The sequence below is a fragment of the Malania oleifera genome, chromosome 1 (genome assembly GCF_029873635.1).
Source record: "Malania oleifera isolate guangnan ecotype guangnan chromosome 1, ASM2987363v1, whole genome shotgun sequence".
NCBI lineage: Eukaryota > Viridiplantae > Streptophyta > Magnoliopsida > Santalales > Ximeniaceae > Malania > Malania oleifera.
Window position 1 is genome coordinate 52,846,276 of NC_080417.1, and position 15,086 is coordinate 52,861,361.

Here is a 15,086-nt window from a genome sequence, read left to right on the forward strand (position 1 = left end):
ATAGACTGAGAAGACGATACAGACACTAGAGGATATGCTCCATGCATGTGTATTAGATTTTGGGGGTAGCTAGACTTAGTTCATGCCGCTGGTAGAATTCGTATATAATAACAATTACCAGTCCAGTATTGGCATGGCACCGTTTGAGGCCTTGTACGGTAGGAGATGTTGATCTCCTTTGTATTGGGATGAGATAGGTGAGCGGAGAGTTGTGGGACCAAAGCTGGTACAGCAGGCATACGATAAGGTTCGGCTTATCAAGGAAAGAATCAGTGCAGCTCAAAGCCGACAGAAGAGTTATGCTGACCATCGCCGCAGGAATTTGGAATTTGATGTGGGCGATCACGTATTTTTGAAGATAGCTCCGTTAAAAGGAGTTATGAGGTTTGGTAGGAAGGGTAAACTTAGCCCTAGTTTTATCAGTCCATTTGAGATTTTAAAGAAAGTGGGGCCGGTGGCTTACAGCCTAGCTTTGCCACCTACACTATCCAGAATACATGACATATTCCATGTATCTATGTTGAGGAAATACGTCCCAGATCCTTCTCATATTATCAATTATGGTGAGTTAGAGCTCAGTGATTCCCTAGTTTATGAGGAGGTACCAGTGCAGATTCTAGACAGAAAGGAACAGGAATTACGTAGTAAGAAGCTTCCCCTAGTAAAAGTTCTATGGAGGAATCACGCAGTTAAAGAGGCTTCTTGGGAGCTCGAGGAGCATATCAGACAGAAATATCCGCAACTATTCCAAGAAGTTTAAATGTAATTAGAAAAGGTAAGTAAATATGTAGTTTCTTTTACAGGTACATATAATACTCTAGTAGTAAGAGGTATTTTAGTTTTGGGGAAGTTTTCCTTTTGATATATGTGATCTCCCAGAACTTGAGTTGTAACCACGGTATTCCTCCGCCATAAGTGAGGGTAAGTAATAAAGTAAATAGACCATTTTGCCTAAGGGATAATAAATTTTGTGAATAGTAAATTTTGAGGACGAAATTTTATAAGGAGGGGAGAATGTGACAACCCGAATAAAAATGGAATTTAAATAATAAAAATGAAAGGAAATTACCAGAGAACTCATCGATGAACATAGGGGATTCGTCGACGAGGGTTTAAGAGAATTCGTCGACGAAGACTGAATTTCGTCGATGAAGAAATACCGAGAGAGGTTTTGAGCCAACTGAATTTCGTCGACAAGGACTGAATTTCGTCAACAAGGACTGAATTTCGTCGACGAAATTATTAAAGGATTCGTCGACGAATGACGTGGCTCGTCGACGACTCCAGTTCTATAAATATGGAAAAATATGGATTTTACTTCACAGTTAAGCAAACTCTCGCCTCTCTCTCTCTCTGCTCTTCGGTTCTCTCTCTCTTCATTTTTGGGCCGGATTTACACCGAATTGACAATCCGAAGTCACCACGACACTCCTAGGGAAGTTCTCTCCAAATCTGCCGGAGCGGATCGTTGGTGAAAGCAAGTTGGAAATCATCCCTGAGTTTAGGTAAGACTTTTTAAGCCAAATTTGGTCTAACAACAGTTATAGGAAATGATATACACATAGAAATACTAAAGTTTAATACTGAGAGTTTTCAGTTTCAGGGTATTGATCAAGAAATCCTACGGGGGTTAGACCAAGATATTTTAGGGGCTTTCTCAGTAGCTAGGTAAAGGAATAAATTAAAACAATTACTTTCTTACAAATTATTGTTATTTATGAGAAAATTTATTTTCAGGAAAAGCATATATTATATATGTTTATTACGAAGGAAATGTACGTTTGAAAGAAATACTGTTACTATGTTGAAATGTATATATATGTATGAGATGCCAGCAATTGTGATTTCAGAATTCAATGTATGGTTTTTATACAGCAAATGTGTGGCATGAATATTATTTTATATGGAAGAATATCATGATATTACAAATATACGAATGGAATATGTTTCGAAAAATCATGAAAGAGTACAGAGTATTACAATGTTGAAATGCATGATAAATGATTTATTTTCAAAATGATATGTGTGATACGTTCAGCGCAAGGTCATAATTATGATATGTTCAGCGCAAGCCCGTAATTTATGAAATATTTGGTGCAAGGCCGTAATTTATGAAATGTTCGGCGCAAGGCCATGATATATGATACGTTTGGCGCAAGGCCGTGATATATGAAATATTTGGCGCAAGGCCATATTTATGCAATTATGAAAGATGCTATACGATTATGTATTATATGTTATCAGAACCCGGATGTTAGTTTAGTTCAGTTCAAGAGCTCGGTACCGTAGCTATTTATTGATCATACATCTATGTTCAGACTTGTGCTAACCACCTCACAAGGGGGTGGGAGATGGATAGTCGATGCCGCTTTCAGTGTAGAGTTGTAGACGTCCACCTGGCAGTCTGGACTAGGGTGTGGCAGGTCCATCGTACTTACAGACATATTTGACTCGGCAGTGGTCAGCCAGCCATTGTCGAGTCCCTCCTTCGGGCTGCACAACCTATCATAGGGGGTAATACATGACATTAGCTAATTATTCATCCTGGGTATGTTTTTAGTATTATCAGTTATAACAGATGTTTTATATACGATATGACTTATTAGAAAATATGAAAGCATGTGATTATTCAGTATAATATGATGAACGTTTACGAAAATATGAAATGTATGTATATGTATAATTGCCTTAAATGTTCATGTTGACATAGAGCTGTATTTAGTTTATTTTCCCTTACTAAGAAGTGTCTCACCCCCAAACTAAATATTTTTTTCAGGAGACCCTGAGTAACCGGTTGATCGTAGCCACCGTGGAATCAGTGGTATTACCCCGCTAGGAGGGTGAGATTTTGTGTTAGGGTCAGAATTATTTTGTGTTTGATCCTAGCATTATTTTGATGTCTATGAAGATGTATATAAATACAGTATTATGATGTTGTAATAAGCTCTGGTATTATGTTTTATCGTTGGTTGGTTGAGATTTTATAATTGCTGCTGCTTAAGTTTTCGCTGTGATTGACAGGTGTCCCCATTACCCACAGGTTCGGGTTGACTTCTCTATTTATTATGTTACATTTTATGTTAAGAAATTGAGGTCGTTACAAGTCACCTAGCATTTTATTTATTCGAATTTTTCTCCAAACAGTAAAGCTTCAGTCGACTAGGCCTTAGAGAGTCAATCGCTTGACTTTACTAATTCTAGGAATTTTAGCAAGTCAGAGAGCAACCAATTGCCTGAGGGTAACATATTAGTCGACTGTACTTCAGTGTTTAAGACTTACCTATTTTCCTCAACCATTTATCCTTGTACCTTAAAAAAACTTCTTTATTATGCAATAAGCTCATTTTCTTTTGCATATAGATTTACCAATCTTCAAATATCTTTCCAAATTGTCTGTTGAAGCATATAATTCTTTGAATTTAATTCTTTTGAAGCCTTGTACAATTCATTCTTTTATTGTGACCAACAATGTCATTCTTATGTTCTTGTTGCAATATAATAATCAACAATAAGCTCAAAAACTTATTCTTAAGATGTTCATAATCCATTTCAATTTGTTCAAAAGCCTTGTGTTAATTGGGATTAAGTGATTTTCAATATATAGAACAATGATAAATTTTCTACTTGGAATTTGTGAATTCTCTGGATTTCTTAGTAGTAGCTTCTAATCCGATCATTGAGTGAAGGCTTTTAAATATCCAATTTAATAATTTCAGAAGATTACTTAGAGCAGTTTTTTTCTTGAAAAATCAATTTCATATTTCTTGCACTTAAAGATGAATATCCTGTTAACTTATTAACTACTAAACTAGCTGAACTACAGATTTTCTCTTTGAAATTCTTTTAGTGTTTGATCACTTTACTAAATCTCTTTTAATTTGATCTTATGGATCTTAAGTATGTGCAAATAATGACATATGTTGTGCTCTTAAAAATTTTATCCTTAAGTATTTATGGATTATCTTTGATAATTCAACTAAGGTCACCTACTTTTGTCCATGAAAGATGAATTTTTTGGGTTATACTATCTCATTCTTTTATCTATAGCTGATATAGTGAATTATTTACCATGATATGCATAGTCAATATAGACTTTCAGTTTATGCATTAGATCTTCAAGGTTTCTAATACAGTAGACATATCTATTAATATTTTATGAGTTAAACATTGTCTATTATCATAGCACACTTATAGTCATTTGCTAAATCTTTTAAGATTGACTACTTTAAACCCTGTAGGCTATGGAGACATTACCATCTTTTCATGTAAGTACAAATTTATCCTTCTTAATTCCTAATAAGAATGACTATTCCTAAGATCTATGGAGTCCTTGGTTTGTGAACTAGGCTTTCATCTTGGTACCCATACTTTCTTGGGTCTTAATGGTTTAACAAGTGATGTTTCTTTTACTCTCCAAACTTGTCTAATTTTTACACCCTTTCTTTTTAATGGACATTCAAACTTAATGTGTCCTTTCTCCTTACATAGAAAACATGTGGTATGAGTGTAAGCATTTGAGGAGGTGCTAGCATAGTCTTTAGAGGCTTTTACAAAGTACCCCATGTAGAGGTTTTTTTTCCTTGTATTCTCAACTCCATTGAATCCTATGCCTTCCTTATCTAAAGACATTCTTTGTGATCAAACTATTTTATCAAGGTTTTCTTTTCCTTTAGTGAAGTTGTAGATGATTTTGGCTTGATCCTCAATTTTTCTCTTAAGATCATAGATTTTTGAGTCTTGTATATTTTTACCCTTTATTTGCAGCATTACTGGATCTTGAGACATTTTGTTGATTTTACTTTCTAGCTCAGATATATACGGATCTTTCTCATGTTCCATAGAAGATTAGGATCTTAGATCTTAGGATCTTAGATCTTCTAATCTCTTGATTTTGAAATCATTTTCTCTTTCAGCAATATTTTTAGATTCTAATTCTTTTATTACAACTTCATTCTTATTTTTCAATGAAGTGTATCATTTAGTCATATTAACTAAAATCTTATGAACCTTGAATAGTTCACTTTGTAGTTTTCATAAGATGACATACTCTCATCATTGGATTCATCAAATGAATCGTCACAAGAATCATTAAATGATTTGGATGAGGAGTTTGTACTTTATCATCGTCCCATGCTATAAGATAACCATTTGCAATCTCTTGGTCACTTGATTCACATTTTGAGCTACTAGAATTTATATTATCCTATGTAGTGACCTTCATTGTCTTTTTCTTTTTCTTCTTAGAATCCTTCATAAGTTGTGGACAATCTAGTTTTATGTGTCCAATTTTCTTGCAATTATAGCATGTAGGAGGTTCATTTCTTGTTTCCTTTTTATTGGTTTCGCCTTCATTTGATTTTGAGTCCCGGAATTTTCTAGTAAATTTATTCTTCTTTCTAAGGATTTTTGCAAGTTTCTTGGTTATAAAGGCTATATCATTTACATCCATCACTTCTTCATCTTCATTACTAGAGCTTTCACTTAAGGCTTTGAAAGCAATGGATTCCTCGGTTTTAGATTTTCCTTTAGTTCTTTCGTTTATTGTCATATCATAAGTAAGAAGAGATCCTATCAATTCATCTAGGGAGGCATTTTTCAAGTTTCTTCCTTCTGTTATTACAGTTGCCTTGGGTTCCCAAATTGGTGGAAGTCCTCTAAGAATTTTTCGGATCATTTCATAAGTTGAGTAATTATTTCCTTAAGCATTGAGGGAGTTTATTATATGAGTGAACCTAGTGTACATACTAGTAATAGTTTCATCTGAGTTCATCCTAAAAGTCTCATACTCGCTTATGAGCACGTCGATTCCACTATCTCTAGCATCAATCATTCCTTTATAGATTACCTCTAGTTTATCCCATATTTCTTTGGCTGATTTACATGTCATGACCCTATTGAATTCATTTACATCAAGAACACAATATAGAGCATTCATAGCATTTGAATTTACTTGCAACATCTTAATATCATTATCGGTCATCTCTTTTTCTTTCTTAGGTACATCTTTGTTGTCTATGATTTTAGTAGAGATAAGGTCACCATGTGTGACTACTTTACAAGCTTTCCAATCCATGGTTTGTAAGTATATTCTCATTCGTTGTTTCCAGAAAGTGTAATTTACACCACAAAAGATAGGAGGTCTATAGGAGGATTGACCTTTAGCAAAGGAAGATACACCTAGGTGTGCCATAGGGATCTTTATGTAACTTCTAGTTTAAGATTTACTATAACCTTACTCTGATACCAATTGAGAAGTAAGGTGTACTCCCAAGAGGGGGGCAAAGTGGATTTTTTTTTAACATTTCTTTATAAATCCTTTTATTAAGTCTTTCTCAACTCTTTTATATTCAGCAATCACACAAGTATAATTGATTTGCAATGACCAACACTTAATTCAATCAATAAGGTAATCTTGATTTCACAATATGAAACAAAATAGAAATCTCAACAAGCTTCCAAAATTTAGACTTTGATATCAAACAAGTTACTTGAGCTTAAGTATGTGTGATGAACTTTTGATATTTATCAACGTACTTCCTTTAATCAAGATTTTCGCAATCAACGTACTTTCTTGAACCAAAGTTTTCGCAAGTCCCAATGATTATCTAATTTCCAGCAATTAAGTAAACATCAATCCAATTTTATATGCAGAAAATTAAAGAGATTTAGGAAAGAGGAAAACACCGAGATTTTATGAGGTTCGGCTATACTCGCCTATGTCCTCACCTTAGACAAACCACCCAAGGATTTCACTATACCACTCCCTTAATCGGGCGAAGCAAACCATTTACATACTCCTTCATATAGGATGGAGCCCTCCCCTCCAAGCGATACCCTACGCTCGGTAGTCCAACGAGATAACAATCCTGAACCGTAAAAAATAACAAGAAAAACAAGAACTATTCTGGTATACAAAAAGTACTCTTAGCAAGAGCAAATTAGTACAAGTTAAAATCAATATACTTCAATCAAATAACAATATAGAAATATGAAGTTTAAGTAATTTATCATCGGGATTCTTTCTTGGATTTAATGACTCAGTAAAACGTGCAAAGAATCGTGAGCTTTTCTTAGCAAAATCATAGGAAGTTAATCAGTAAGAGTATTACCACAATAGCTTTGAGTAGTAGAGAGCATATAGCTTGATTGCTACTTGTTGGTGTATTAATTCTTAGGTTAATCATGTATTTATAGAGTTAAAAAGTAATTTTTTTGTGTTGCCCAAGTTGCTTGTAGTATTTCTCAAGTTTTCACAAAGTTTGGAGCCCAAGAAATCAAATTTGGAAACATTCCCTCACTGTTTTATTTTGAATTTTACAAAGGTCAGTCGCTTGATCCCGAAGGGTCAGTCGTCTATGCCTTTAAATCAATGTATTTTTGACACATAGTATAAGGTCAATCGCCTGACTTAGTTCTGTCTATATGTCAGTCGCCTGTCTTGCTATCAGCTTCAACCACCCTTCAATATTTTGGGTATAATTTTCACTATAAAACTCCAAATAAGATAATTTGAGTATCAAAAAAAAGCTAAGAAAAAATCTTACCACTTTCATGTTGACCATTTTTGAAGATAGGAAACCACTGATAGAAAAAAAATTACACATCAATACAGATATAGAAAAAAGAAGTGAATTTGGAGAAAGTTGTTTTGGTGTTTTTCCTTCCAAAAATAATTTAAACCTTTTGAAATAACTTTTGACCTTATAAAAATATTTTCCAAGTATTTTAAAAGGTATTTAGGTCCAAGTAATTAACCTAAGAGTTTCATGTATCTATATTGAAATCGTTTGAAGTACTTACATGAGACTTCTTAAAAGACTAACTTTCTAAACGTTAAGTCTTCATGTATTTGCTTTGCTCTCAATATCTTAACGTATTGTTTTGACTTCCTTCATGTTTGACTTGACTTCATGATTCAATAGTCTTTTAGCTTCATAAGATCTTCTATCTTTGAGTTGGAGCTTTCAAAAGACTTTGTCAAGCACTCGTTCTTGAACACTTGAGTCCTGAATCATGACTTAACCAAATATGTTAAGTTCGTTTATTTTTTTATCATCAAAATAAGATTCTAAACCTTGTAAGGCCAACAAGTCCAATTTATGATTAAGCTGTAAATGTTTTATAAATTTCCTCTGTTATTAAGATTTATTATTTAAAATTTATACTTGTAATCATAAAATTAATGTATCTTTGAGTCTTTGACTGTTGAAGGGTATAAATACATATAATGGTTATTGTAAAGAGATCACCAACTGAACTCAACAAACGTCATAAAATGGCCCAACACTAAACATGCCTTAGTGCCTTTTATCCCTCTTATCTCCTCTCTCTCTCTCTCTCCCGCCCCCCCACTTTCTTTTCCCTTTAGTCTGTCCCTTCTCTATCCCTCATTACCTATTTTGATCTAAATATTTTCACCTCCCTCTTTTCTCCCACTTTCTATAATTTCTACGATTCTTACTATCGTTATTCTTACACTTTTGATGAAAGTTGATATAACAAGTCTGACCATTCAAAACCAATCCAATCTTTACCCATTTGAATTCACAACATCTCTCAAAGGGTGCTTGTTTTTTGTTCAAACAATATCCTTTTTAATATTTACACACAATACCTCCAACACGAAAATGAGATGCCTTATAAGCGACAATCATAATTGAACATATGAATTTATATTAAAATTATAATTTTATATTTTTCATACTTTTGGTGAAATTCACGTAAAGTTGAAATGACTAAAAAATTTCTTTTACTAGTTTAATATTTTTAGTTCAAAAATTACATAAAACTTAAACTCTCGTGCACACGGAATGATAATATCTAGTATATATAAAACACTAACACTAGCCACATTGATATAATTGATTATTTGCACTTAATTTTATCATGTTTCATGAGTGAGCTAGCTTTAGATAACTCCAAAATGACCTCATTCTATGTTTTGGAAGCCCCAATGATTTTTTTTAGATAGAAAATTTTTCATCCCATTATTACAAGTGAGTTTGAACTTCCCCCCTCATTGTTTCTCTTTAAATTGCATGAAAAGTGGTCAATTAAAATAGTATATTATGATCATTATTTCTCACTAATTATATTTTCACTTGTCGAAGAACTAATTAACATAGCAACATAATCATTCTAAGTTGACAAATGCATCAAGCGGGTTGTGTTTGCACATTTCCAAATGATTTATAGGAAAAGAAAATCATGCTATATACCTTTTGTTACCTAGCTCATATTTTTTTTAAAAATTTTATTAATTGAAAAGTTTAAGCAATTAAATTGTCTAAAGTCTGTTTTTTTTTATAATTTTGGTGCCTTCAATTCATGATTCGGTGTATAATCATATTCCAAACAAGATAAAATTTTAAGGAAGTATTTTGAAAAAAAAAAAAATTAAAATAAATACTACTATTTGAAAATTTACAATCTTTTAAAAATGGTAATATAGGTGTTTTAGTAACGTTTCCACCACAACCCCGGCGGCCTCCAATATAACCCTCCACAGCAAGAGCAAGCCATATTCTTTGATAAAGCGTTAAGCGTCCCTACCCTCTGCGATTTTAGGGTTCTGCGTGTTTTTTGTGGAAGAAGAACTATGGCAATCTCTCTCTCTCTCTCTCTCTCTCTGATTTTCTTTAACTTACAGCTTGATTAATGGCGCATGTTCTCACGCGTTTTATTTATTATTTTTTTTATCCTTTCTCTTCGAAATCTTTTTGCAGGCTGATTCTCCCAGGAGAAGGTACGATTCGATGCTCGATCCATGTTTCTTCAAATTCAACCCAGGCTTGTTTGTTTTTTCTACAGTTTCATTTTGTTGTGCTGTATATTTTATCCTTTCGTTTAATTTTTTTCTAAAGTTCTTAAAGAATGCTTAAATGTTGAATTTATCAAGATGCGCGAGGGTTTGGGAGGGTGTTGCGGCCGATTTATGCAAAGGATGTTATTTATTCCTAGATCGTTAGAGCGATTAGGGTTTTGGCTGGATTTTTTTGCAGAGATTTGAGATCTAGAATGAGATGATAGCTTCGAACGTTTATGTTCTGGTTGCGCATAATTGTAGGATTGATCAAGACCTCAGTCTTCGAATGAAATGAATGAAAGTAAAATAAAAAAATTGGATCATAGCAATAGATGTTTGATTTATTGTGTGATGACGCTGTTTTGAAACATCTGGAGCATATTAAATAATAGGACCGTGGCTGTTGTGTTCTAACTCTCGTGATGTCATACTTCATTTGGCTTGAGCCCCGGATGTACACAGCTCTTTATGATCCCCTTCTTAAGTCAGAGAGGAAATGATAGTTAATTATAGTTGAGCATGAATCCCAATAAAGCTAAGTGCATTGCCTTTAGTTGTAGACGGTATGAGTATGAGAGGAAATTATTTAGGTTAGCCACATCCAAAAAAGTTTCAAAGTTTTCGCGGCTTTACGAGGCACTGTTCTGAAACATAGATCATGTTGGATGAATTTTATATTTGCTTATCTTTTGAGTTGCAAGCTTCAAAGTTTGGCCTTGAAGTATGTCTGACCTATATGATGCATTTGAGGACTCGATCGGGAACTGTATGATACGTTTTAGGCCTCGATGGGATTGCTTTTTCTTCTTGTCCTCTTTAGTTTTGAGTTTCTGCTTTGTTTTATTTATTTATTTTTTTTTTTCGGTGATGGAATATTACAGAATGTTTCATGGTCATTGATTGTATTAGGGAATAAAGATTTTTGTCTTGTCCTTTTTACCCCTCTATGGGGCAATTTTTTTATTTAAAAGATTATTTCATTATATCGGGTTGTGAAATTTTTGCAGTGATTAATTCAATGTTGTTTTTATCTTCCTGGTTCCATTGTCATTTTTTTTGTACTTTATAAATCAGGTATTCACGATCTCCTTCCCCTTGGAGGGAACAATCCAGATCTAGATCCAGGTCCAGGTCCAGGTCAAGATCCTGGTCCAGGCCAAGGAACAGGTCTCGATCCAGATCAAAGTCCAGAAGTCGTGGCAGGTTTGTTGTAAATTCAACTATTCTTTTCTTATTGTGACCAGCCTGTAACCATGACCCACTTATATTTGCATGTTCTGTGGCATCTGAAACTGATATCGCTGTTCGTGTCCTCTTTTTGTATATGGGCGGCATTCTAAACACTCGTTAATCAAGGTCTAGAAGCCGTGGCAGGTTTGTTCCTTTCTTTGGACAGCTGGGCTATATTAATTATTCGCTTATAATATCCCTTTTGCCACATTTGATGCATTTGCCTGGGTACAATAATGTGCAGTGTTTGAACACTCATCCTTATCTAATCCTTGAATGATATAGTAGGACGGATGCTATAAATAGCGGAACTACTCTGTATGTGACGGGCCTATCTACGAGGGTAACAGAGAAGGGCCTTGAAGATCACTTCTCCAAAGAGGGGAAGGTTGGTGTCTCCATGACCTACATTAAAGTCACTCCTTTTGTTCTGTTGGAAATTGGGTAGCATTGTCATTTTAAAATGGTTTTAGACAAATAAAGGAAGGAAGTCAATATCCTTTATTTTTGGAGGTTGTTTATTGCATTTTCAACATAAGTATTTTCTGACATTGTGGTCAAATATTGATGGAAGTTGTCACATCATTTTCTGACCATCAGTGGAGTTGTGGAGCCAATCATAAGTCAATTTTACATTGATCACTAGTGAGGACGTGGGGTGGGGTGGTCCCAGCAATGATGGGCTCTTCGTCTGGCATTTGAACCTCACCATTCCTCTCTCCCAGTTACCTATATATCATATATGTTTGTACTGAATATTGATTGTTAGTGATATGCCTTCCCCCTGACCATCCCGACAGGTGGCTTCATGTTTCCTAGTTGTGGAGCCTCGCACACGCATTTCTCGTGGTTTTGCTTTTGTTACAATGGACAATGTGGAAGATGCCAACCGCTGTGTCAAATATCTCAACCAGTCAGTTCTGGAAGGTCGATACATAACTGTAGAAAAGGTAATGGGTTGTAACTATGGTGCAGATTGACCATTTTATTATATCTTTCTTCTTGACTTGGAGGTTTTCTGGTTATATTCAGAACACATTGTTTCAGCTATGTTGGCAGCAATCAAAGATGATGAGTTCATCCATGTCAACTTAAGTGAAACTGCTTGACAATGGCCAGCTTAAACAGCTTTTCTCATGCATCTGATCAACTAAACATAGCAACTATATTGCCCAACTATACAACCTCAGCATTCACTTTCAACTCAACTAATCAACGGACATTACCAACAACTTTCTAATCAGGCTTTTATGGTACCTTATACCTGGCATTCATTTGATGGATAATAATTTTATATTTTCTCAGGCCCCGCTTCTCTATTCTTATTGAGGTTTGCCTCATGTAAATTCATTATTAGTTACGATATATACTCACACATAAAAATGGAAAAGTAATGTCATAGACTCATGCCATGTGCTATTTCTTTCTTTGTTGCCGATCTTGTACTATTTTTAAAGCTTAACATGATATTGTAAATTTATGGCATTGAGGTCATTGAATTTTTTTTCAGTCCCGGAGGAAACGCCCAAGAACTCCTACACCTGGACACTATCTTGGGCTGAAAAATACCAGGGATTATGGTAAGATGCAAAGTATTTTTTCTTATAATGATTTTAGAGTTGCATGATTTGTGGTTTTTAAAGACTTGACATACTGATTAAAATTCTACATCCCTTTGTCTGGCATTGGTGAAAGGCTCACGTGGTGATCGCGGTAGGTATCGTGGTGGCTATGGCCGAGAAGACTATGGGTACAGGAGGTCTCCAAAGCGTTCCCCATTTCGAGGGGGGCGGGATTATTCCCCTAGGCGCTCGCCATATGGTGGAAGGTCAAGAAGGGAGCGTTCCAGGTCACTTCCCTATTCTCCTTATGATAGCCCAGATCGGAGGTATGCTCGTGGCTCTAGGTAAGCCACAGATCCCTACGTTGGGATATCTTTTGTTGTGGAGGAGAATGATGTTTGAATTTAGTTCTGTAATGATCTTTGGTTTGCGTTTGGGATATCCTTTATTTTAGGGGGAAGAATGATGTCTAAAAGAAGTTCTGTAATGATATTTGGTTTGGACTGGACTAGGGCACCAAACCTCCACATGTTTATTTGATTTGGAAGGCATCTTTTGATTGCATGGTCTTGAGTGATGGTTTGGAATCAGGATAGCCCTCATGGCATGTTCTTGCTTCTTGTTTCTGCTTTTGGGATACCACTTCAAACACTCATTCAACCTGTTGTCGAATCTTATGACTGGATTCTGTATTGCCTTGATTTTAATAGAGAATCCTTGTGAACCGTAGTTTTGAGTTTAAGATCTCATCTAATTGAAGGAACTTTTTAATCGACGCAATACCAATGTATGTATAATTGTTTGGTTATGAAAATGTTACATAGTTTTGTTTATTTTTATTTCTTTTGACATCAGAAGATGCCATGGATGAGGCAGGAGAAAGTTGTTTTAGGATGAAAAATCCATCCAAAATAACCCGCAGGCCAACAGCTCTACCTGGATGATGAGAACTGTGGGATGTCCATCCTTGTGGCCCGGGCATTAAAATGAGCTCAAATGTGTTCTTGCCATGTAAATTATCCTAGTTTTTTAAAGGATGAAAGGATGCATTGCCATGTAACTGAAGAAATGTTAGTACAGCGAGTAGGGCTAGTGACCAGTGGAGCTGGAAAGATGGTATCATAAAAATGGTACTTCCTCAAAGAATGATAGGTTTGCTGAAATGGCGTGACTGCACTCTTGGTAGCTTCTTCTAAAGCGTGCTTAATATTAAGAGATATGGGTTCAGCAGGGGCTATTCTTGTGAAGTGAAGGGGTGTCATAGGAAGCACAAGGTTGTATATTGGGGAAAAATTTTACAGGTACTCGATGAAATTGCATCGGTTCCTTCTCTTCTTGAAGTGTGCATTCTTTACTTAGTGCAAGTGTCCCTAATATTAATATAGGTTTGTTTTCTCTTGTAAAATGAATGGGTGTCATCAATCATCGGAAGCACACAAGTGTGTTTGAAAAAAGTTTTACTGGTTTGTAATGAATATCATTGGGCTCGTGTTTGGAGAGGAAGCCTATGGTATTTCGCTCTGAGATGTTCCCGAGGGGTGTAAGGTTCGAAGTCTGAAAAGGATGTGGGCTAGCTTGGGGCGTTTGAAGTTGATGCTAATTTTACACCACCTTGATTAGAATTTTAAACAATTCTCTAACATCTCCTTGGAGAGACTGAAATTTTTGATAATGGAATTAAAAAAAAAAAGCTGAAGAAAAAGAGGCAAGTTAATAATACTTCCTTGGCTTTGTGCAAGAACATTTGAGAGCACTTAAAAAAAGTGCTTATATCTCTTATAACTTAGGATAAATACTCTTATAATAATAATAATAATAATATTTAATTTGTACTATAATAAATACTTATTGCAAAAAAGTATTTCTCTAGACTATCTAGAAGCGTTGAGAGATAGTTTTTTGGCCACTTATAAGTGAGACTATTGGTAGGTAGGGGTTAATTTTGTAAATATATGAAAATTTAGTGATTATTATATTATTTAAAAAATATATTAGAAGATATTCATTTAATTTTGAAATTAAGAAGAAGGTTATGTATGAGATTTAATTAATAATACTATTTTAATATAAATTAAGATGATAATCATATGTTTTAAATATAAATTAAGAACAAGATTATTACTAATAAAAAAATAATATTTACTTAATAAAAATATTCCAATATAAAAAAATAATTTTTAATATAATTATTAACTAAATTGTTAATTATAAATTAAACATATTTTATTGTGCATTATAACCTATTAACTATCAATAAAATATAATTAAATTTTGGAATAAATAAAAAGTCATTTATAAATTTTTACATTAACATTAAATAAACTAAAAAAATTAATTTAGTTATTAATACTATTTTAACATTAATTAATGTTGATAATCATTATAAATAAACATTAATAACAAGATTATTGTTAATAAATAAATAATAATAATATTATTTTAGTGTACAGAGAATATTTAAATTTTAGTTAGAAAGTTAATGCAATATT

General features: G+C 34.1%; 1 protein-coding gene across 2 annotated transcripts; it reads left to right on the top strand.

Annotated features, from left to right (window-relative positions):
• The first annotated feature begins 9,470 nt into the window (after nucleotides 1-9,470).
• LOC131162743 (serine/arginine-rich splicing factor SR45a) lies at nucleotides 9,471-13,161 on the top strand. 2 transcript variants are annotated; one of them, XM_058119352.1, is made up of 8 exons: nucleotides 9,471-9,601; nucleotides 9,726-9,745; nucleotides 10,880-11,008; nucleotides 11,162-11,179; nucleotides 11,321-11,423; nucleotides 11,836-11,985; nucleotides 12,546-12,615; nucleotides 12,731-13,161. In XM_058119352.1, exons 1-8 carry the CDS (start codon nucleotides 9,599-9,601, stop codon nucleotides 12,943-12,945), a joined length of 708 nt encoding a protein of 235 aa, XP_057975335.1. In that variant the 5' UTR covers nucleotides 9,471-9,598; the 3' UTR covers nucleotides 12,946-13,161. The 2 variants fall into 2 exon arrangements, with proteins under 2 accessions (XP_057975335.1, XP_057975339.1); XM_058119356.1 differs by having other exon boundaries at nucleotides 11,324-11,423.
• Nucleotides 13,162-15,086: the final 1,925 nt, after the last annotated feature.

Coding starts and splice junctions, on each gene's coding strand:
- LOC131162743 (XM_058119352.1), top strand. Junction 9,746..10,879: donor GCTGATTCTCCCAGGAGAAG/GTACGATTCGAT, acceptor TTTATAAATCAG/GTATTCACGATCTCCTTCCC. Junction 11,424..11,835: donor ACTTCTCCAAAGAGGGGAAG/GTTGGTGTCTCC, acceptor CCATCCCGACAG/GTGGCTTCATGTTTCCTAGT.